The sequence below is a fragment of the Thamnophis elegans genome, chromosome 1, assembly GCF_009769535.1.
Source record: "Thamnophis elegans isolate rThaEle1 chromosome 1, rThaEle1.pri, whole genome shotgun sequence".
In the NCBI taxonomy this organism is placed as follows: Eukaryota; Metazoa; Chordata; class Lepidosauria; order Squamata; family Colubridae; genus Thamnophis; species Thamnophis elegans.
The window spans coordinates 32943667-32969070 of NC_045541.1; the positions used below are offsets into that span (position 1 = coordinate 32943667).

A 25404-nucleotide genomic window follows, 5' to 3' on the forward strand; every position below is an offset into this window, starting at 1 on the left:
AACATTCAATGGCTTTAAAAAATGTGTCATGACTATTTTTCATACATAGGACAGTTGAAACATCCCCATGGTCAGTCGCATGATCAGAATTTGGATGTTTGCTAACTGGTATGTATTTATGATATTGCATTGTCCCAAGGTCTTGTGTGATCATCATTTGTAACCTTCCCAACTGGCTTCCCACAAGCAAAGTCGATGGTGGAGACAAGATTCGCTTAATGACCACATGACTCATTTAACAACTGCAAATTTACTTACCAACTGTATCAAAAGGTCGTAAAATGGGGCAAAACTCACTTAACGACTGCCTTGCTTAGCAATGGAAATTTTGCACTTGGTTGTGGTTGTAAATCAAGGACTACCTAGGCTCCAACAGTTTATTTTGAAGCAGAATGCCGAATGTCTGAGGTTAAGGGATGCAGACTTATGAGAAGTAATTGAAAGCAGGAAAGATTAGCCAAATGATTATAATTCATTTGCATGGGCATCATTTCTTTGGCTTTCCTGAATTATTCTGTACAATCACCCTGTGATCTAGTTCTGACAGATAAGGTGCTGGTAGATAATTATGGACCACTTGAACTAAAGAGCTTCCTCCAATTTTTTAATTGTACCCCACCCAGAGTTGCTCTGCAAGTGAGATGGTCAATGTCTAAATGAGATACATACACACACACACATTTCACACCTGAAATGTAACTTTATCCTATCCATAAATGGGTACCTGCAGTGGCTTTCTCTTTATAGAGATTTGGGGAAATGCTATTTAACTGGATACTATGAAAGTGCCATATTTTTTGGCTGACCCACCATGATGAGAGTTATAGGACCGTGATGGCAAACCTATGGTACATGTGCCAGAAGTGACATGCATTGCCCTCTCTGGGCACACAAGCCACCGCCCCAGTTCAGCTCCGCTGCACATGTGCTCATGCCTCCTACCAGCCAGCTGTTCTTTGGGTCTCTGCCACGCATGTGTAGGTGCATGCGAGGAGGGCTGCGTGCACATGGAAGGGGGTGCATGCACGGGGGGTGCATGTGCAGGGCTGCGCACACATTGCATTTTGGGGTTTGGGCACACGCTTTGGGCACTCTGTCCGGAAAAGGTTAGCCATCACTGTTATAGGATGATTTCATTGGGTTTTTAATGAAAGAGAAGCCATGGACTGGCAAAGTCAGTGCTCGTAAATTGAAGGAACAAAGACTGCAACCAACCCATTAATATAAATTGGAGTAAGATGCTCTGGAAGAAAAATTAGTAATGTCTCCCCCTTTTTTTTTCCTGGTAGAAAAACAATTCTGTTTTAGGGGATTACTTTGATATTGCTGGAGACCAAATGGCAATGTTACGAAGCTGATATCTTGGCTCACAGAGCCATGCCTAAGGACAGTCAAATGGATGAAGCCAAAGAGTGTGGTCATAACACACCAGAACGGTAGCAACATTTGCCAAATTGCAAGATGATTGGGCTGGTTCTGTCTCACCTCAGTTAAAGATACAACCCAGAAAATCAGAGATGTAACTACAAGCAGTCTTCGACTTACAACCAAAATTGAGCCCAGAATTTCTGTTGTTAAGTGAGACATTTCTTAAGTGAATTTTGCCCCATTCCATGACTCTCTTGCCACAATTGTTAAGTGAATCACTGCGGTTGATAGGTTAATCACTTGGTTGTTAAATGAATCTGGTTTCCTACATTGACTTTGCTTATCAGAAGGTTACACAAGCAGATCACATGACCTCAAAACACTGCAAATGTCATAAATATGACTCAGTTGCCAAGTGTCTGAATTTTGATCATGTGACCACGGTTGAATGTGAAAAAACGCTCATAAGTCATTTTTTTCAGTGCTGTTGAATGGTCACTAAATAAACTGTTGTAAGTCAAGGACTAAAGTAGGGAACTGAAAAGGCCACCTGACTTGTTGGATAGGATATTAGCAGAATTTTATAATAATTGGCATTGCAGGAAAAACACACAAAAATGGCACAGACCACAAAAGGGAATAAATGTTTGAATAGGCTGAAATTCCAGCTATTACTTTCTTGCAGAGTGATATCTCTGCTTTAAGACCCATTTGGAGGGGCTGCATGAAAGCTATTTGAAATGATGGGATAACATTAATATCTTTATATCCACACATTGTAATTCTAACAACCGGTAAATGTGTCTTATGAGACTTGTAAGAGTAGATACGTTTGCTGTAAGCCAAACTTTTATTCCTATCCTTATTGGTAAATCATTTTGGAGTTGAGAATTTAAAACTGTGATCTTTATTATACTTACTTGGAAATAATTTGAATTGGTTGGCAGAGGCCTAATTCACAGACAGGCAGACGGAGGAAATATGCATAGGATTTGGTTATCTGAAGAGCAGGTCTCTTAATCCTGGAAAAATGCCTGATTTATTTTTTTAAAAATATACTGTATAATAAATTATGTCCAATCTGCATGTTCTAGATGGGTGACAGATGCAATGGATGTATGGTGCATTCAGAAAGTATTCAGACTCCCTTCACCTTTGTCAATTTTGTTATGCTGCAACCTGATAATATAGTTGTTGAAATTCATTTTTTTTCTCATTAATCTACACTCAGTACCCAATAATGACAAAGTGAAAAAATAGTTTTCTTTCTCATACATTATATTATAATTGAAGGAGTTCTGAAAACTTTCTGAATGTGCTGCAGGCTAGAATGCTTAAAAAATCTTTATATTAAAGAATAATAACAATGAGCCAATGTGCTACAATGGTTAAGTAGTTCCATCTTCCACTTGTACTTCTAGCCTGTAGAAGAACCTGTAGATGTTTTCTACAGGTTAGAACCAGAGTCCTCAACCACAGACTTGTAAGAAACAAGCTGAGTGACTGTGCATTTCTTTTACCAGGATATAATAGATACAGTGTGGTCAAACAGGTGCAACTTGGAAGGAACGGATAATCCGCTGAATTGCAGTAAAGCATTTTTTTCCTGTTTTTTAAAGTGTCATGTATTGCAATGGCCCTCAATCTTTTGGGCACCAGGGACCGGTTCCATGAAAAAAGATTTTTCTACAGATTGATGGATGCGTGGTTTTGCATGCTGCCTGTATCCCGGGGATGGGACTTTGCTTGTTTGCGCAGCCCAGTTGCTGGCATGCTGCAGACTGGTGCTGTTTCATGGACTGGGGGTTGTGGGATCCCTGATCTAGGTGTCGGCCAGATATTTGAAGCTCAGAAATTAATATTGGAAGTAGTATTGGAAGACTTTGAAAGTCAACAATGGTGAGAGGAGGTTTCTATTTTTATTTTTATTTTTTTTAAAGCTTGATACACAGTTGTACAAAAGTAAACCTTAAAAAGATATGTAGCATCTTATATACAGTATGTGTTAGGATACACAGAAGCTTGAAATTAAAACTTATACATTTCACCCTCAGAAAATTTATTTTGGCTAGAATTGATTCCCACATTTGCAGAATACTGGAATGGAATGTAATAAGAATAATAATAAGAATTAGAATTAGAATAGAGAATAGAATAGAATTCTTTATTGACCAAGTGTGACAAGACACACAAGGAATTTTTTGGTGCATAAGCTTTCGCTGTATATAAAAGCTGTAAATGATAAATCATGATCAGAATCATCATAAAAATACATTCATCATAAATCATAAGACTATCAGTGATAGTCATAGGATACTAAATAAGCAATCCACATAAATCATACTAGGAAAGTAAATAAAACAATATAAATCGTAAAGATACAAGCAACAAAGTTATAGTCATAAGTAGAAAAAGTGATAGGTAATAGGAAAGATGAGAAGAATAGTAATACAGCCTTGATTACAATAGTTTGACAGTGTTGTGGGAATTAGCAGAGTGATGGCATGTGAGGAAAACTGTCCTTGTGTCTAGTTGTTCTGGTGTGCAATGCCCTATACCTATACCGTTGGTTTGAGGGTAGAAGTTAAAACAATTTATCTCCAGGATGTGAGGGGTCTGTAGATATTTTCACAGCCCTCTTTTTGAGTGCAGTATACAGGTCCTCAATAGAAGTCAGATTGGTAGCAATTGTTTTTTCTGCAGTTCTAATTATCCGTTGAAGTCTGTATCTGTCTTGTTTGGTTGCAGAACCAAACCAGAGAAAACGTATCTTAAGACACATCCCACATCCGTGTTGAAAGATTGAGCCATGTGATAAATGTTGCTGTTGAACTGAAGTTAAACCCTATACATAAAAAGAAGTCTCCCTAATTAGACTTCAGTTTTCTTCTGCTCTTTGCAATAGCATCTACGGTCTGTGGAATGCCTTCATTCATTCTGTTGCCCCTAGTGTCTTTCCTGAAGCTACTACCACACTTTATTTGGTAGTTTGGCAAATGAAAGGGCAGAAAATGGCAATCTTAACTAAGGCTAAGACAGCTCTACCACAACATTTAGGACTTTTTAGGATCCCTTCTGTCCAGGGGTGGGTTGCTGCCGGTTTTACTACTGGTTCGCAACCCCCATTTGCATATACTGTTCAATGTAAATTATTCTTCATGCATGTGCAGAACAATTTACAGTGAACTGCTCATGCGTAGTCACTAAAAATCAAAATGGCAGCAGCAAGCGAATCAGTTTGGGGGCGTGGCAGGTCTGGTTTGCTGACGGTTCTGCGACCCAGGCTGAATTCCACTACTGGTTCAGCTGAACCGGGTCGAACTGGGAGCAACCCACCTCTGCTTCTGTCCATTTTTAAACAAAATACTTTTACAGTGCTAACAGGAAATACAAACTGAAATCAAAATAAAAAATAGAAAAAATAAATGCTAAGTGCAAAAAAAGAATAAATGAAAAGTAATAGAAATAACATTTAAAGAAGTAAATCTAGATATTTCTTGTTAGAAATACAGATAGTCCTGGACTTACAACAGTTAATTTAATGACTGTTCAAAGTAACATCATTAAAAAAAAGACATGACTGTTTTCCACATCTATAACCAACACAGCATCCTTATGCTCATGTGATAAAAATTCAGACTGTTGGCAACCAACTCATATTTATGATGTTTGCAGTATCCCAGGATCATGCGATCACCTTTTATGATTTTCTGACAAGCAAAGTCAATGGGAATCCAGATTCACTTACTAACCATGTTACTAATTTAACAAGTGCAGTAATTCACTTAACAACCATGGCAAGAAAGGTTGCAAAATGGAGCAAAATGTAACAACTGTCTCCCTAGCATAACATAAATTTTGAGCTCAATTGGGGTCATAAGTCAAGGATTACTGGTATAAGCAATAGTTCTCTATCCCTTATCAGATTACATACAAAGTTTACTTCTTATCATAAGCTTTTCCCCTTATCCATTCACAAATCCAAAACTTATTGTCATTTGTATCTACATATTGGCCAAAAGTCCATAAATGGTTTCCAGAAGTTTTTTTTTTAAATTCATATTTTAGCCCTAATTAATCAAGCCAATTTTACACTCCTTTCTTTTGCTTCTATCAATTTTAATCTTTTGTTCATGGTTGCTATTGTATTGATCACTGGGCACTGTTCTCAGGCTTAGGCTGCAGGAGAGATTGTACATTGGGCTTTGGTGAAGGCATAATTTGTTCAGCATCATTGTAACTTAAAATGGCCAGTGACTGAATGGTCATAGATTGAGAACTACCTATTTAGTAAACACTTGTTTGAGGTGGCAAAACTTTAATATAATAATCAGCAAAACTACTTACACTTATTTTCACTTAGTGTTTTCCAGTAAGAGGGTATGTATGCTTCCAGACAATTATGAAATGTAAGATGAAAGCACAAAATTAAAGTTAAGATTGATAGGTATTTCCTATTTCCTCTGAAAAAGTGGCCTCCTTGGATAGTGATGAAGGATCCTAAGATAGGGCATGAAGGATTCTGGTGAATGAATCAGTGACGTGCAATCAGGGGAGGCACAGCCTCACCACTGTCAATCATGAAAAGGAAAAGAAATGTAAACAGGAAAAGGTGAGTGCTGAGGTTAGGCTAGCTAGCTCCTGCCACACCGTGAATGACTGCCTGTTTAAAAAACGCCTCTAAAAAGTGCCCTAGATGAGGCATGCAGGAGAACTGCATTCCTCATCTAGTCTGACTTTTTAGGCGCTTGAGCAGAGTTAAGCAAGGGTTAAAAGCCTAAAAAATCCCGAGGTAGTTGAGGCATGCATTTCTCCTGCCTCATAGTAGAGGGCACATTTTTTAGAGGCTTCAACTCTGTCATTCTGTTTAAAGCTGCAGCGTCGCACTCACTCTTCCTCTCTTTCTCCGTTTCTGATGCCCCCCACCCCACACTCCCTCTTTTCCTGCAAATTTCCTTTTTTTCTTTTTTCTTTAATAAATGCAATGCTTAGGCATTCTCTCCTCTCTTGCGACACCCCACTGACTAAAGCATTTTCTTTCACCCGCCTGTGCTCGCGGCAGCCCGCCTGAGCTCTGCTGCAAGCACAGAAGAGCGAAAGAAAGTGCTTTAGTCAGTGGGTGTCGGGGGGAGAGGACTGCCTCAGCAGCCATAAACCTCCCCGCACATCACTGGAATGAATGAAATGCTAAACTGGAGGCTCACTATTATTGTTTCTATTTTCAGAAAGGGGCAAAAGGATGATTCTAGGAACCAGATACTGAAATTTAAGATTTTACAGCAGTTATTCAAGTTACTGATCTATAAATAGTTTGAAAACAATATGTCAATTACCAGAAGTCAGTATGGATTTCTCAAGAACAAATCATTCCAGATTAACTTAATTTCATTTCTTTTATTCATAGTTTTCTTAATAGCTTGTGGGTAAGCTACAAGCATATGCAGTAATTTTAGAAAGCATTTGACAGGATATTCTGATTAGAAACCTGGATCACAGGAGTATTAAATGGGTAAAAAGCTATCCTGAAAGCCATCCGTGGAAAGGAATGAGATTTTCAGTTGTTTTTTTTATAAGGTTTTTTGGACCCTTTACTTTCCAGCATTTTATTTATGATTTGTAAGAAGTCATGGAATGAATCATCCAGTTATCAAAGTGTGCATAATGGGTGCATGGAATTTGGTGGGATTCCCTTGTAGAGAGAGAAAAAATTCAACCTCTTTTCTTGCTTTAAGAAATTAAAGCAATTTAACCATTACTAAAACAAAATACCATTTTAATAGAAATGCAAATAAAAACCAAATGTACAGACACAGCACAGGGCATACTTGGATTAACCATTGTACTTGTGAAAAAAGATTTTAGAATTATTGATTACAAACTGAGTCAGAAATATGAGTCATTGCTGACTCATATTCAGGCAAACATTATTTTAAGCTGCATCAATAGCATGGTTTTCAATTTATGAGAAATAATGGTTTCACTTTGATTTGGATCAGTCAAACCCTACTTTAATTATTGTGATCAAATTGAAGATATTTAAGGAAAATTTAGTTTTGTTTCCTGATCTGATCTTCCTCAAAAGGCTGGTACATGGTACAGTGTGTGCATTTCCAGAATCTTTAGAAGTGTACTTGCTAGTGAAATTCACTACAGGTATTTCTGTCTTTCTTATCTAGATCAGTTGTGAATAACTTGCACCACAAAATTTATAATTCATATTTGTGCGATGTTGTATTGATTTATTGGGAAAATTATTGGTTTAGTTCACATTTTACTTCTAGCAACCAGTTATCAAATGCATAAAAGGAACAATCTATCTGTTGCCTCATTCTGCTACAACTTTTCTTTGGTGAGGTTTTTCTCAGAACCTTTAAACACCTAGAGTTTTAGAATTTATTGCGATTGTTGGTATATTTAAACATTTTTAACGTTTGACTTGGAATAAGGCATCTGTGAAGGGGTTGGTGGTAAGGGGAGAAAATTATACGTGTTGGATTGTCACAACATAGGTCCCACCCATTCTTTACATATGTCATCTTGCATGAATGTACTCCTCCCACTCACACACACATGGCACCAAGGCTGGTTGTATTAGCAGAGTGGCCATTGTTAGTTGGTGGTTTTTAGAATGTTGTAGATGGTTGAAGGAGAGGGACATCTTTCTCAGATGGTGGAGGAGCCCTTTGGGGTCCTCCATCTCCTGCTCCTGGCCTGGAATATTAGTCCTTAACATTGGGCTCGTGTGCTTTATATCCCAGGCCTTGCTTCACTGTGGCTTATGTCACAGGTCCATGCATGGTGCCCAGTGCTTACCTCTTGTTCCATGCTGGTGATAACAGTAGGACCCCTGCGAGTGCCGATCAGCTTTGGAACAATAAGCAATGCATACCACATCAACAGAGTTGTCTCAGAGAGCTTGGGATTTTACTGACTGTTGCTCTATAACAAGGGGGTCAAACTGGCAGCCTATGAGCCAGATGCGTCATGTGTAGGCCATGCCCACCCCAGGAGAAAAACCGTGAAACATCACGTGAACTCACTTAACACATTTCTCACTTAGCAACATAAATTTTGGGCTCAATTGTGGTTGTAAGTGGAGAACTACCTGTAAATCTTGCAATGTCATTTTATTGTTTTTCAATAACATTTTTTCAGGATGCATTTGCTAAGCTCAAAAATTGTAATTACTATGAGGGGTATTTTATCTTGTTTGTTTATTTGTTTAGCATTTTTCTTTACTGTTAATAAAGCAAGCTTATGTTGTATGTAATGTCAGGGATAAAATTTTAATCAACTTTTGCCTATTTTAGAAATGCATATATTAAGAGGAATTTATCCCAGAAGGTTTTTGTTGTGTTAAAGCATTGTGGCTCAGTTTAATTATAATAAAAAGTTTATAAAGCATGAAATAATACATGAAACGTATTACCAAGATACTGCATTGCTGATTAAAAACCTGAACATTGTGCCAATAAATATGTCCATTAGATGAATCACTATTAACACTCCTCCCCAAGATTATTGTTGAGGGAATACCTTTATTTATTCATCAGATTGCTTAACAATCTTCCCCATGCATGGGGCACATTTTCAAAATCAAGCAGAATTTGCAAGGTGCATTTCAGTTAAATACATTGAGCATAGCACAATTGTTTTCTTTCCATAGGTCACTTGAGGCATGACTCCAAGGAAATGCCCCAAGCAGGCTGCAAGTGCATAAACTTACTTTAGATAGAAGCTTTGCATACTAGTATTCAGGCTAGTAAATTGTAAATAAATATTTGAAATCCCAGATTAGCAGAATATTTTAGGTGGTTTCAAATAAAGTTCTGTGGGCATTCTATTTGCAGGGTGCTTAATTCACTGCTCTGACTTTTGGAAATCTATTATTAATTTAATCATTGGAGAATATAAAGCAGAAACATTTTGTACACTGCAAAATAAATTTTAACTGAGTAATAACTATTACAGAGAAAACCTACAGTACAGCACTGCAATTGTATAATTTCTGCACAATTCAGTGGTCTTAGTGTGCCATGTCAGGTTATTTTCTCCAACAAAAAAATATAATTTTAGCCTAAGTGAAATGCAAATAGTAACTAAAATTGTTCTCATCAGAGCTTTATGATGTCAGGTTTAGTAATCAGATTAGACTGCAGTGGTCTTGCTATACCAGCAAATAGGTTTTAATTGGTTTAAGCTCTAGAAAACTGGTATAGAGAATTCCGCAACTTACTAATTTTCATTAACTAAAAAGTATTCAATTTATTTTTAAAAGCGTTCTAATTTTAAAATGCATAAAAATATTAGCATATAAATATATGAACATAGATCATAATTTCAAACCAGAAATTTAATTCATTTTACAGATAATTTTATTCCAGTATTTCTTTAATAAATTATGCACTAATTAAGCTTGCACCAGATGTATAATAAATCTTATATTTCTACTGAGGATACATTTACATAGCAATAATATCTGTTGGTTCAATGGAACATGCTTCTAATTAATAGGTTAAAGTGTAAATATTTAGGATTACACCCATAAAGATTGGATAAAGGCTAATAAACTGGTTTAATCTAAACAACACTGGGAATGCAATAAAAGGGTGTATTAGAAAATTGCGCATTAAACTAGAAAAGTCCACCAGTTCTTCATAGCATTACTATGAAGAAAAACAAATGGACATGGCCATGAATTCACCTAAAGTATAAAGGACTAGGTTAATCCACTGGGGAGTCTTATTAAGCTAACAGCATCAAGTGTCCTCTCATTCCTTTTATTTGACTTGATACACTAAACATCATTATGTGAACTCTGTTTGGATTAGACAATATATTATACATGGAGTTTTTTCTGAGAACGTCTTCCAAAGAACTCCAGAACATAGCTGAACATAGTCTCCATTTAATGTCAGCAGTTTGGACCAGCATTTTCAATTGCTACTGTTAAAGGAATCATTGAGGACATCACATGGTTGTCATTTTTGATCTCCTGCTAGCTTCCCCTTCACTTTTGGAAGCCACCAAAGAAAGCCACAACTGGAGATCACATCATTACAGGATACTGCAAAGTCATAATTGCAAACTGATTGTCTGGATTGTGGTGGTGTGACTATTCGTTCAGCAAAATTACAAATTTGAAAAGTCAATTGAACGAGGGGTTGTTAAATGAGGACCACCTGCTTAGCTTTATTTTATCATCTTTACTAGCTTCCACTCCATTTTTTGGTTTTCATAACAATTTTCCACTAAGCTATTAGAAAAATCTTGTCATATTTACAGGCCTTCTTTGAATGCTCCTTTCAACAGATATGTGGGTAGATTACACAAGATTATACCACTTTTAGCTTTCAAATATCCAGGTTACATCTAGTGGGCAAACAACTAAAATGTTTGATGCCTCTTTACTGCCATCTATTGATCATCTGAATTTTTCCAAGGGAAAAGGACAGAGGTGTTATCCCACCTTTCACAGAGATGCTAACACTTTTCTTATAATCTCTTTGTTGTTGATGATGTTGTTTTTATTCCAGGCCTCCTAAACATTGAGCACACAGTGATACTAAAATGGATGTTGCCTATCTTTAAATATTGCTTTATTTGCTTCTGAGATCATGTTGCTTTTTTAATCTTTCAAAAACTATACGCAATGTTGTTGCTGCTTAGAGAATGCTGTTGTAGGTATATAAATAGACACAGGTATTTTCAGTAATTATTAAGATGTTCTGTTATGGAACTGAATGTTGATAGTGCGTTTCAGTGTATGTATTTCCTACATAATCTTTCAGTATTATCTTTGTTTCTACTAAAAGTTAGAACAGAAAAATCATTGAAATATGTTCTTTTCTCCATGCAGAAAACAATCTTTTCACCATCCGGCATGAAAACTCTAATAAGTGCATCCAAGTTAAAAGCCAGAGTCTAATATTAGGAGATTGTGAGGAGACAGATGAGAACTTATGGACCTGGGTCTCTCAACATCGCCTTTTTAATTTGGGATCCCAAAAGTGCCTTGGACTAAAAACTGTCAAGTCTACAAATACCTTAAAAATGTTTGCTTGTGACTCAGATCTCAATCTGTGGTGGCGCTGTGTTGGTGACTCCATCCTTTCAACATCTCAGAACAAACTAACATTGAAGAATGGAATCCTCACTGTAAACCTAAACTCTTCTGATGCTTGGAGAAGAAGCAATTCCAGTGATACAATTTGTAAATTTCCATATAGCGGTATGTATTTTCTTTGATTTATAGAAAGGGAAAGAATGGTTTTAACCAGAATATGGTTAAATGCTGACTTCTAAGGCGTTCAAAAGAAAGGGGGTATCCCCAGTTGAATGTGGCATCAAATGACGACTAAGCACCAGTAATCTTAATTAACACTCATGTGATGAACTGGAATTCAGACATTCCTGTCCATGGTCTAACTTCCGTGGTGGAATTCAAAATTTTTTAGTACTGGTTCTGGGGGCATGGCTTTGTGGGTGTGGCAGGGGAAGAATACTGCAAAATCCCCATTCTCCTGTTCAGGGCAACAAAAGAAGATCAGCTGGGAGGCAGTGAGTGCGGGGCCAGCCTATTTTCCAGTTCTCCAAACTACTCAAAATTTCTGCTACCAGTTCTCCAGAACTGGTCAGGACCTGCTGAATACCACCTCTGGTTTAAGTGCTCCCCTGCCCAATTTCTCTACTTCTCAAGATCCTTCAAGTTCATGTAACACTAAAAGTGTTGGGCTGGAGAACAGAATTGTAGGAGTTCTTTTTTTTTAACTGACCAGGTGAAATGGTGATGTAAGAGACCAGGGTTAATCCAAAGTGGAAGTGAAATTTTCTGAACTTCCCTTTTGATTACCCCCCCCCCCCACTTTTGCAGAGGATAAAGCTTTAAATTTAATCATTTTTAAGAAATGAGGGATTACCATAACAATGAAATCACCGCTCTCGCTATATCTAATTTGAATGCCAATAAAATTATTTTCAAATTGAAGAAACTCTGGGGAAGTCCTACAAACTTATTTTTAGCTATCCTTTCTCTATGAGTATTGCACAGAAAACTTGGAGCTCCACTAGTCTTTAGAATACAAAACCACTCTGTCTTCTTCTCGCTGTACTAAACACTGGGCATGTCTAAACAATCAAATGGAAATTTACCTCAAGGGATCTTTTGTATTTCTGCCTTGTTCTGTGGAGCTACTTGGTTGATGAAGTTTGTATCACACAGTTGTTTCTAGCCATATTTGTGTTTACATAACTATGAATGAACGTATTTGTTTTTCTCTTTTTCCTTTCCTCCACCCATCCTGTAGACCTTTTATTATAAAGTTTATGAAATTATAAGCTCATGGGCAGGAACATTCTTGGGTTTTTTTAGATTTCAGTTTAACAGATCTAAATAGATTTAAACAGCTGTACAAATCAATTATAATTATTACAACAAAGTCACCAGAGATCCCATATTCACAGGCCTTTTATCCTGATCTAGCCTAACCCTCAGCCAGTTTAAGCTATTTTTATCTACAGGGGCTGAAGTCCTGCTGGTACAATTATTTAGTACAATGTTCTTCCTGGTTCCTTTCTGAGCTTTCAAAACCAGCCCCAATTTCTTCTTCAGCAGGGCAGTGGAGTAATGTATTTATTTTATTTTTCTTTATTAAATGTGGTACGGTACATTTATCTGTGGTATTGTGGCTTTGTGGATTAGGCCATTAACAAAGCCAAATTAGTAATCTCTGCTGGGATTATCAGAGGACAGTCTTTAATTTCTCAGGGATTTGGTCTGTCCGTTCACTTCACATGAGAATATTGTACAGTTTTTCATGACTGGTATGAAGAGATGCCTGTTCTCCAACCCAACAAAGACAGCTTTCATCAGTATCATGTGCAGCCCTTAGAGTCAGAAAGTTTGCCCTGTATCTGCTCGATATTCACCACAGTAATAGCAAAAGAATCAGGACAATTAAAATACTAACACCCCACTCAAGATAAATCATTCTGAATTATCATATATTTTCTATATTTTGTATTTAATAATTCTGAAGAATGCCCTTCTTCTGTTAGAAAGCCAGCAAGGATAGCCAAACAAATCTTGTAACAATGATCCGTTTTATTTTGATTGCATCCATCAAAAGTTGTTTTGCTGAAAGTTACAATCTCATTTGCCAATCTGGTGCATCATGTCAACCTTAAAAGTTGAACCCCAAAGGGGACTTCAGATCCTCCAGATGTAACCAGGTTATATATCAATAGTATTACCTAGCTATCTAGTCCTCCAAGATGTTATCTACTATCTAGTGATCAGATTTATACCATCTGCTAATGAAGCTCTAGGCAGTGAACACAAGAAAGAACATAATACACAAATCAATGAAGATGTAGCTAAATTAGCTTCAGCTGCTGGGAACTGTAGTTTAGCAACATCTGAAGAGACTCAGGTTGCTCTCCCCAGTGCTATGATTTTGAAACTTTTTTTTTCTTGGGCAGATTGTTTCCCCACTTTCTGCATGGATAAGAAATATGGCTACATGTTTTTACTTCTTACTTATATTACTTTGAGCAAAGAAGATACAGAAAAGATAAATGAATATATATCCGAAAGTATTGACTATATTGAAAACAAACAAGCATTAGACTGGGACCTCATTTCCATTTTTTTAAACGAATTTCCAGCACAAAATTTTCATTGCAATAACAGGTAGCTCTTTACAATACAACAGTATATTCTAATTAGCATGAGAACAGTATTGAAAGCTTGGTATGCAAGTAAGTTATGAAAGCTGAGGAGGCAAGAAGTTTGCATCAACATATTGCTTTGGCATTAAAAATGTGGAGATGGCTTGCTTTTGCTAGTAATTTTGAAGCCTGTTCCTTTTTTTCAACTTTCCCTTGTGAATAAGGCATAGTCTCCTTGCAAAGTTAATCTATTAGCTTGTGCATTGGCGGTTATAAAAGTTCTCCTACAAACTTGAAGTAAGATCTTTTTAAAACCAGCAATTCAAACATCTGTAGAAATTTACACATATACGTCAATCTATATTTCTAAGACAAGAAATCATGTACCCAAGCTTCATACCCTAGATCGGTGGCCCCCAACCTTTTGGGAAGCAGGAACTAGTTCTATGGAAAATGTTTCACCTGAGGGGGTGTGGCTTCGCATGCTGCCTGCATCCCGCGGATGGGGTTCACCTGTTTGTGTGGATTGGTTGCTGCCATGCCATGGACCGGTGCCAGTCCATAGACCATGGGCTGAAGACCTCTGTCCTAGATCAAAGATGGACCACTGATGGTTCATTGAAGTCCTGTTTTCACAGTATAGCCACCACTATATTGCTACCCTGTTATTGAGCCAATTGAAGCTAAATCAAGGCAATTTAGGAAGAAAATAATGTTTCCTTTGGAAAACATGAGAAAGCCTCCTGTGTGAACACTCTGGTACTCAACTGGAAGCCTGCTGGTCTCCAGAAGATACCATTTGTATTGTTCCTCAAGTTGTATATATTCAGATCATCACCTTGTGATTTTGACACTAGGTTTTTTTTTTTTTTACTATTGATTACCTCTGGCTCCATGTATTGTTGGCTCTATCTAATGTAACTTAAGATCTGTGAATACATGATTCTTCCTGCAGTCATACAGGTCTTAAAGTAATAATTTAAAAATATGTTTATTTTACACCAAATACACTAATTTTCAGATTTTAAAAAATCTGTTTTGATTTCTTTGATGCAGAAAGTTATACCAGGGATGGGAATGCTTATGGAAAACCTTGTGCATTTCCTTTCTTACTTAATAATACATGGTATCATGATTGCATTCACAATGAGAAGAATCCAGAAGGTAATTGGTGTTCCACAACTACTTACTTCAATCAAGACGGACAATGGGGCTTCTGCTTAAAAAGAGGCAAGTCGCTTTCCTAAAATAGTATCCTGAAAAATTAATGTTGTATTAATGCATATTATATATTTTGGTACTTCATGAGAAAAAGGATAAACAGAGCTTCACATCTAATAATAGCTTTCTATTGATTAAATAGCATTGTTGCATTATAAGCAGTCATAATTATATAAATTAAGGTATTAAAATTATTTGCCTGAGGTTCCAGTTTGTGTTATAAAAACATGTTCAAAAAATGTAGTTTCACCTTAAACCTAGAACCTAATTGATATATGCTTCTTCCTTGTGAGTTTTTGCCCTCACAATTTTAGTGGATCCTGGTTTTTCTCATGCATTCTACAAACATGTTGCAGACAGCACAAGAAGAAACGTGGGCGGGGTAGGCGGGGAATTGGAAGGCTGGATCTAGATCCCAGTCTATCTCATTTGTAGTCTGTATGGCACAGAGAATAGAAATTGAATGCCAATATTGAAGATTAAAATAATACGTGTATATGTATATTTACTCTCATATTAAGTAGATTAAGTAGATAAGGCAACATGTTGACACGTTCTAGATTATGGTTATGGTACCTGTAGATCTCAGATATGAATACTTGTCTTCCACAGAGGATGGCTGTCAAAATACATGGGAAGAGTCTAAAGATTCTAGAAATTGTTACCAGTTAAACACACAGGCTGCCCTTTCTTGGAAAGCAGCATACCTCTCATGTAAGAAGCAAGGGAGTGATTTGGTCAGCATCACAAGTGCATTCCAGTTACATGATATCCAAAGTAAGTACAACTTTATAATGCATTCTAGAGGAAAGCTGTTGGTGGCTAATGAGAAGTACCGTAGTTTCACCCATATAACCTGCGGGTTATATGCGTTTTTTACATGCACAGCGCCCCCTGCGGGGTATAAAAGTGGGCGGGGTATACGTAAAATATTTTACACAGATTAACTACCGGTAAAGGAAGAGCTTGGGACCACCACTTTCCTCGCGGCAGTGGGCTGGCTCGGCGGCTCGGGCTCCTTTTCTCCCTTTTCCTGCTTGGGTTTCGGGACGCCTTCGTGAAAACCCCACCCCTGGCTATGGGCGAAGCGACCAGGAAGAAGCAGGAGGTGAGAGGAAGCCCGGATTCTGCAGCCCCTCGCCTTCTCTGGGCTTGGAAGTCCGGCAGGAAGGGAAGGGGAGCAGGCGGCGCGGCTGTGGCTCCGTTTTCACACACACACACACCCCTCCCTTCTTCTGCTTTGCTCTGTGAAAGGGCTTCACTGCCGAAGCATTTTGGTTTAAAAAAAAAAACACCGTCCCTTTCTCTCTCCAGTTAACAGGGCCAACCCAAGTGGTGCATTTTATCTGGGAGACGCCACGCAACGAGGGAATCTCCTTTTGGGGGGGGGGGTGTGAGACGCTGACAGAAAAAGGGCAAGCAGTGGCCGTGGGAGGCGGCCTTGAGAGCTCCAAACGACCTACCGTACTGGCTGGCGAGGTTAGTTCTCTAAAGGCCGTTGAAAGCTCCGGGGAAACCCCTTTTTCCGCCCTCAGAGCCCCCGGTGCTTCCTCAACCCCCCCACACTTTTTCCTCTTTGGTTCACCCCACCCCCGCCCTCAAGGGCCCGGGACTCTGGGAAAGTGTGCAGCTGGGGGGCTGGGGAGGAGAGAGCGTCTACCGTTCCTCACGGGAGGCACTTCGAGCCCCACCGTATCTGAGAGGCTCTTAGTCGTCGTGTGGGAGAGGAGAGAAAGGTTAAAATGTTTTTGAAACATAAAAAGAATCCTTTGTGGGCAAACTTAAAGCTGCTGGGCTGCACGGGCTTGCTGTAAATTGAGGGCATGTTTTGCCTTTATTTATTTTGCCGCCTCCCCTTCCCTTCCTCGGAGGGGAACGCTCGGAGCAAAAGGGACCCCCGCCTCGTTAAAGCCGCATCCGACGCTTCACCTACAAACGATCCCGATTCTCCCGCGTCCTTCCTTCCTTCCCTCCCTTCAATGTACCGTACTCTTCCTATAAAGAGAAGGGAAGCGTGAACAAACTCCGGGCAGGAGATGGGCTCGCGTAGAGGTACCAGAAGTTTAACCGTTTCACCTAAGCCACAGCTCGTCCTCTCTTGGGACAGCCTTCCGCCGACATTAAAACGATGCGTGAACTTGCGAAAAACTGTGGCAGGCACGGAAGGGAGGGAAGGAGCGAAAAAAGAAGCGAGAAACGGATATTTTCTCCCTCTCGTGAAGGGGGGAGGATCTGGTGCTTTCTGGCTCGGGCTCCTTTTCTCCCTTTTCCTGCTTGGGTTTCGGGACGCCTTCGTGAAAACCCCACCCCTGGCTATGGGCGAAGCGACCAGGAAGAAGCAGGAGGTGGGAGGAAGCCCGGATTCTGCAGCCCCTCGCCTTCTCTGGGCTTGGAAGTCCGGCAGGAAGGGAAGGGGAGCAGGCGGCGGCGCGGCTGTGGCTCCGTTTTCACACACACACACACCCCTCCCTTCTTCTGCTTTGCTCTGTGAAAGGGCTTCACTGCCGAAGCATTTTGGTTTACAAAAAAAAACACCGTCCCTTTCTCTCTCCAGTTAACAGGGCCAACCCAAGTGGTGCATTTTATCTGGGAGACGACACACACACACACACACACACACACACACACACGACACGTGCGGCAGGAGGAGCGGCGTCCTCCGCGCTCTCGGCTGCCACAAACGCCACGCAACGAGGGAATCTCCTTTTGGGGGGGGCAAAGCAGGGCAGTTTCTCGCCATTCTGCAAAGCTGGGAAAGGATGCGGGAGTTTCCTTCTTCTTCCTGCCCCCCTCCGTCTCCCCGCTGCCACCTTTCAGTCTCCCCAGCCTCGTCCGGGAGAAGCGGCTTGGTGGCGTCTTCCTTTCGTACCCCGGTGTGCCTCCCCAGCCCCCCAGCTGCACACTTTCCCAGAGTCCCGGGCCCTTGAGGGCGGGGGTGGGGTGAACCAAAGAGGAAAAAGTGTGGGGGGGTTGAGGAAGCACCGGGGGCTCTCAAGGCCGCCTCACACGGCCACTGCTTGCCCTTTTTCTGTCAGCGTCTCACACCCCCCCCAAAAGGAAATTCCCTCGTTGCGTGGCGTCTCCCAGATAAAATGCACCACTTGGGTTGGCCCTGTTAACTGGAGAGAGAAAGGGACGGTGTTTTTTTTTTAAACCAAAATGCTTCGGCAGTGAAGCCCTTTCACAGAGCAAAGCAGAAGAAGGGAGGGGTGTGTGTGTTTGTGAAAACGGAGCCACAGCCGCGCCGCCTGCTCCCCTTCCCTTCCTGCCGGACTTCCAAGCCCAGAGAAGGCGAGGGGCTGCAGAATCTGGGCTTCCTCCCACCTCCTGCTTCTTCCTGGTCGCTTCGCCCATAGCCAGGGGTGGGGTTTTCACGAAGGCGTCCCGAAACCCAAGCATTTTTTTTTCTATTGAATTTCAAGATCTCTCCCTTGAGTTGAGTTCCTCCAACCCCTCCCCAGCTCGCCCAGGCTTTCTCCTCCGATTGGTTTTAATGGGTAGGTCCGATGGAATAGCGCTAATGTAATGTTTGCCGACGGCTTACTCGTTGCGGGTTATATAAGTGGGCGGGGTATACGGGAAACATTTTACACGATCTTGAAAATCTGCAGGTTATTCACGTGGGCGGGTTATTTGCGTGGGCGGGTTATATGGGTGAAAATACGGTAAGTGGATTGATTTCAAGATAGATGCTGCCAACTCTGTTAAAACAAGCTCATGCAGAGACAATTGCCACTTAAAAGCAGATAATAGTGCCAGAAAGGTGGATCCTAATTTGGAACCTAAAAAGAGAGTGAGGAATAAGCTAAGAGATCTAAGTCTGTATCCAAAGGACTGTGCAGTCAGCTTCTATTGTGAAAAGCAGTTGGTTGATCTGCAAAAGTTGAATGGCCCCTATCCACCAGAGTCTTTGAATGCTTTCATTCAAACACCCCACAATTGCCAGCATGTTGTTCAAAATAAACCCTTTTCTGAGGAGGTTTGAGATCTTCCAATTATATGTGTTTCACGCTGAGGGAGTTGGCCCATTAAAGTAATATTGGCAATAAGAGAGCTTCTACTTTAAAGTTTTAATTATAGCATAAAAGTTGGTAACTCCAAGGACGTTTTATCACAGTCCTTGAGAAGAGAGAGCCTGAATAAATAATCTGAACCTCCCATATCAAGTCAGTTTTCTGAAGAAGCCTTAGAGATAAATTTGATTAACTCTTTCAGTACTCTGTCAGATACTGAACAAGTGGGTATTGTAAAAAAGCTTTGGTGATCTGAGGGAATTAGCAACGACCCTGCAATGCTGTTAAACCTCCAAAAGAACTGGTCACACCAAGTGCCCATGAAAATAATACCTATTTTGAGAAACTGTCTGCTGCTTCATGCCCTATTTCAACATGGGATATAGATGTGGAAGAGAACAACAAAGAATCCTTCTTGGTGTTTCTACCTTACTCCCTCTTCTCTCTGATAAAACATGACACTGTACAGAAACTGTAAGTGACAGAAATAAAATAGAGGCTGACAGACAAGAGGCAGTAAGATGCAAGCCTAATCTTGGTGGGCTACCTTGGATGACCTTAGACTGAGTTACAGGGATTTCTTATTTAACAACTGACCACTTAGCAGCCATTTGAAGTTACAACAGACCTCTCCCACCCCCCAAAAAAAATTACTTGTGATCAGGAGTGGGTTGCTGCCAGTTTGTTTTGCGCTCGCTTCACACGCACACCAGATGTGCACTGTGCGCATGTGCGCAGTACATGAAAAAATGACTAAAAAACAAGCCGGCAGTGGGGATTGGGGAACCAGTTCATGGGTGTGGCCAGCCTGCCTTCCCTACCAGTTCGGCAACCCAATCCCAATTTCCACTACCAGTTCACTCGAACCGGTGCAAACCGTAGCAACCCACCTCTGCTTGTGATCCATTTCAAAGTTGTGCCTGCTGCAAGCACTCCCACAGTCCTTCGCCTTTACTTATTCGAGAGAAAAATGGTCCCAATGCTGACTTATGAGTCTTAGAAAAGCTACTTCAGTTGAACAAGTTCAGACACATTTTTAAAGAAGTATACTGAGAACTGATAAGGTGTCAGCTCCTTCAGTCAGAACAGAAACCATATGTAGCCTATTAATAATTAAAGTTATCACATATTGACTGAGGATCCATTTAGTGGACCCTGATAGACTATCGAAAATACTTTTGGCGGAACAGACAAGTATGGTTCGGCCCAATTCCTGTGCATGCCGATTTACCAACATTATTTCACAGCTGGGTTTTCTCCCCAATATTTACTCTCAACTGTGTCCTACGTAAGGGAGATTTTTAACAGGGAGTCCTAGATATCAGCGCTGAAACTGATATGGAGTTCTTGACAGTAAATAGATGTTTAAGTTTGTTAGTTAAAAACAAAACTTTTTCAGTTTGAAAAATATTTGTCAGGGAAGTTTGGCCCAATTCTCAAGAAGCCTGTTCTTGAGTAATACATACATACATACATACATACATACATCAAAGATATTGATCATGTTGTGTTTGTCAACTCTGGGTCCCTCTTAGGCTTAGATATTTTATATCCCCATTTGAAAGAAAAACCCATTGGGACTTGAATCACTGCTTGTCCTATTTCCCTCCTGGGCTCCAATGTATATATTGTGAGCAGAATGTTTTATAGACTATCTCAAGGCAATTAGAACCTGTTACATTGAACAGATGGAGTATCATGTAAAGATGTGTTTATCTGAATGCTGTTTCTTTCTATTTACCACATATGTACTTCATTGCTATATTTTCTCTTTATATATTTTACCCTGGAATTTTATCCTGTATTTTATTTTTGTTTTATATTTTGATATAGTCAATAAATTATCTACAACTTTATACTGATTTGTAGAGGAAAGCAAATGAAAAAAAAAAGTGGATATATTTCAAGATTGAATCAGGCTACCACATTTCATGGCTTACAGGACAGAACATTTTTCCTGGTTTCCAGATTTGATGCTCAATATGTTGTTGAGTGATTATTTAAAAAAAACCTTTGGCTGAAATCATAATATTAATAATCAGCCTAGTCATTGAGAGCCAGACAGTATGCAATCAAAATAACACTAATACATAATCCTTGCTTTATGGACTGCCTAATTCAGCAACCATTCAAAATTACAACAATACTGAAAAAACTTTATGACCACTGGTCTACATTTATGACCTTTGCAGTGTCCCTATGCCACTAATCACCATTAGTCCGTATGCATTGTTCTGTGCCTGACCTGTTCTTTTTCTTCCCTCCTCCCTTGGACAGCAGACAGATGGAAGGGATTGCAAGAGTAAGCTAGCACACAATGGGGAATACACATTAAAAGCAGCTTGTTGAAACATTTCCTGTCCCACACCACATACTTCATTATTTAGAAAGGATATTTAGGCAAACTGCAATTTGCGAAGAATAACAGCAGTGCAGAGGTTGAGTAGATATTAAATCCACAAAATGCAGGGTTGGAAGAGGCCATTTAAGATTTGAGTCCAGCTGTGATCAGTCCATGAATCCTAATTAAAGCATTCAAGACAAATGGCGGTCCAACCCCTGCTTGAACCTATTTGCTGAAGCAAAGCCCAGCATATCTCTGCCAAACTGCTTCCACAATTAGGAAGATTTCTTTCATAACATTCCCCTAGAATGTGTTTTCCTGTAACTTCCTGTGCCATTATACTATGTTCTGCCCTCTGGAATGGTAAACAGATGATCATAACCTTGTACTGTATAATAGCCTTGGAGGTATTTGAAAAATATTATTATATCTCCCTTCCCCCTGGTCTCTGCAAGATCAATCTTTCCCGGTCCCTCTTCATAAGCAATAGCTTCTAGTTCCTTGATTGTTCCCTTTTCTCTGAAGAAATAATGCATTCTAAGAAGAAAATGTCATTTAAAATAAGTCTTCAAGATGTAATATCTGAGCCATTATAGTTCTAGTATTTCCACTGGGTATTAATCCCCACTCAGACTACACTGGAGAAGTACATGGTACTGATTATATTTAAATAAAATTAAAATTAACATTGGTTGCATACCATATAACCGTGATGGCGCAGAGCCCTCTCTGTGGGCACGCGTGCCCTCTCCAGCTGGTCTTCATGTTTCCGGCTTGCGTGAAGACCAGATGGCCAATGCACACGTGTGCCTCGGAAACCAGAAGAGCAGCTGGTTGTGGCACGGATGCGCCCCAGCCTGCTGGTCTTCGGGTTTCCTGTGCACGCATGTGTGCACGTTCTGGTTTGGGCACTCAGTGCTGAAAAGGTTTGCCATCACTGCCATATAACATTAAACCAGGATTATTTTTTTTTTTTTTTGAGGTTTTATTGGAATTTATATGCCGCCCTTTTCCCTGAGGGGACTCAGGGCGGCTTACAACCACAGGGGAGGGGAAGTGCAAGGTCAAAACAAACACTTTGTGAACAAAAGAAAAATAATAAAACACAACTTTCATTCAGCAATCAAACACTCGGGCGGGTAATTGGAAGCCTATCCCCAGGCCTGCTGGGAGAGCCAGATCTTGAGGGCTGCGCGGAAGGTCTGGATCGTGGTGAGGGTGCGGATCTCCATGGGGAGCTCGTTCCATAGGGTCGGGGCAGCAACAGAAAAGGCTCTCCTCCGTGTGGTCGCCAGTCGACATTGACTGGCAGATGGAATTCGGAGGAGGCCCAGTCTGTGCGATCTGATTGGTCGATTTAGGGAGGTAATCGGCAGAAGGCGGTCTCTCAAGTACCCAGATCCACTACCATGGAGTGCTTTAAAGATGGTCATCATTATCCTGAAGCGCACCCGGAGACCAACAGGCAGCCAGTGCAGCTCGCGGAGGACAGGTGTAACGTGGGCGAACCGAGGTGCGCCCACTATCACTCGCGCGGCTGCATTTTGGACTAGCTGTAGTCGCCGGATGCACTTCAGGGGCAACCCCATGTAGAGCCCATTGCAGTATTCCAGTCTAGAGATCACAAGGGCTCGAGTGACTGTTGTGAGGGCCCCCCGATCTAGGTAGGGCCGCAACTGGCGGACCAGGCGAACCTGGGCAAATGCCCCCCTGGTCACAGCTGACAGCTGATGGTCAAAAGTCAGCTGTGGATCCAGGAGGACTCCTAAGTTGCGAACCCTATCTGAGGGGTATAAAATTTGACCCCCCAGCCTAAGCGTTGGTGTATTAGCCAAATTATTGGGGGGGAAACACAACAGCCACTCGGTCTTATCCGGGTTGAGCACCAGTTTGTTAGCACTCATCCAGCTCTTAACGGCCTCCAGACCCCGGTTCATCACGTCCACCGCTTCATTGAGTTGGCACGGGGCGGACAGATACAATTGCGTATCGTCCGCATATTGATGGTATTTTATCCCGTGCCTCCGAATGATCTCGCCCAGCGGTTTCATGTATATGTTAAATAGTAGGGGGGATAGGACCGAACCCTGAGGTACTCCACATGTTAGGGGCCTCAGGGACGATCTCTGCCCCCCTACTAACACCGACTGCGACCTGTCCGAGAGGTAGGAGGAGAACCACCGCAAAACAGTGCCTCCCACTCCCACCTCCCGCAGTCGTCGCAGAAGGATACCATGGTCGATGGTATCGAAAGCCGCTGAGAGGTCAAGGAGAACCAGGATGGACGCATAGCCTCCATCTCTGGCCCTCCAGAGATCATCGGTCAATGCGACCAAAGCGGTTTCTGTGCTGTAACCAGGTCTGAAGCCGGACTGGAAGGGGTCAAGATAACTAGCTTCCTCCAAGGCCCGTCGAAGCTGAAAGGCCACCACCTTCTCAACAACCTTCCCGATAAAGGGAAGGTTGGAGACAGGACGAAAGTTGTTTAAGATGGCTGGATCTAACGATGGTTTCTTTAGGAGGGGTCTCACCACCGCCGTTTTGAGCGCGGCGGGGAAGTGCCCCTCCCGAAGGGAGGCGGTGACAACCGCCTGGATCCAGCCATGTGTCACCCCCCTGCTGTTGGCCACCAGCCAGGAGGGACACGGGTCCAGAATACAAGTGGAGGCACTTACAGCTCGGATGGCCTTGTCCACATCCCCAGAGGCAACTTCCTGGAACTCAACCCAGAACTGATGTGGCAAATGATCCTCCTGTGTCTCAGCTGGATCTACTGCGGTGGAGTCCAAGTCCGATCGAAACCGAGCTACTTTGTCCGCCAAGAATTGAGCATAATCCTCAGCCCCACCCTGCAAGGGGTCTCCCGCATCCCTCCTATTAAGGAGGGAGCGGGTTATCCTGAACAGGGCGGCTGGGCGTGACTCGGCGGACGCAACCAAGGAAGAAATATATGATCTTTTTGCAGTTCTTAATGCTCGGACATAGTCCTTGGTGCAGGTAGTTAAGAGTGCTCGGTTTGCCTCGGACCTATCGGACCTCCACTGGTGCTCTAGGCATCTCCTCCGGCGTTTCTTCTCCCGGAGTTCCTCGGTAAACCAGGGAACTCTCCGGGATCCACTGACCCGGAGGGGCCGTAGTGGCGCAATCCGGTCGAGAGACTCCGACGCTGCCGAGTACCAGGCGGCAGCCAGAGTCTCCGCCGAACTGTGGGCGAGGGTATCAGGAATAACCCCAAGCTCCGTCTGGAACCTCAAAGGGTCCATAAGTCGCCTGGGGCGGAACCACCTGGTCGGTTCCTCCTCCCTACGGTGGGGGTTTGGCCTCCGGAAGTCAAGCCTCAGTAGGCAATGGTCTGACCACGACAGGGGTATGATCTCATTACCCCTCAGACCAAGATCACACATCCACTGCTCCGAGAGAAATACGAGGTCGAGCATGTGACCCGCTGCATGGGTTGGGCCCCGAATTACTTGGGTCAAGCCCATGGCTGTCATGGAAGCCATGAACTCCTGCGCCCCTTCAGAGCGTTCACCGAGCGATGGCAAGTTGAAATCCCCCAGAACTATAAGCCTGGGGAACTCAACTGCCAGCTCGGCTACTGACTCGAGGAGCGAGGGGAGGGATGCTGCAACGCAGTTGGGAGGCAGGTACGTTAGCAGCAAACCCACTTGACCCTTGAGGTCCAACTTTATCAGCAGAGACTCACACCCGACAAGCTCCGGAGCAGGGACCCTACGAGGTAACAGAGACTCCCGGATTACAATAGCCACACCGCCACCCCTTCCCTGG

At 41.6% G+C, this 25404-nt stretch overlaps 1 protein-coding gene across 1 annotated transcript in view; it reads left to right on the forward strand.

The window, feature by feature from the left end:
* LOC116504042 (lymphocyte antigen 75-like) overlaps positions 1–25404 on the forward strand; it is an 85820-nt gene that overhangs the window by 4863 nt on the left and 55553 nt on the right. The window contains exons 2-4 of the mRNA XM_032210864.1: positions 11228–11599; positions 15094–15267; positions 15871–16035. Coding sequence (XP_032066755.1) covers positions 11228–11599; positions 15094–15267; positions 15871–16035 — 711 coding nt within the window. The remainder of the gene's footprint in view (positions 1–11227; positions 11600–15093; positions 15268–15870; positions 16036–25404) is intronic.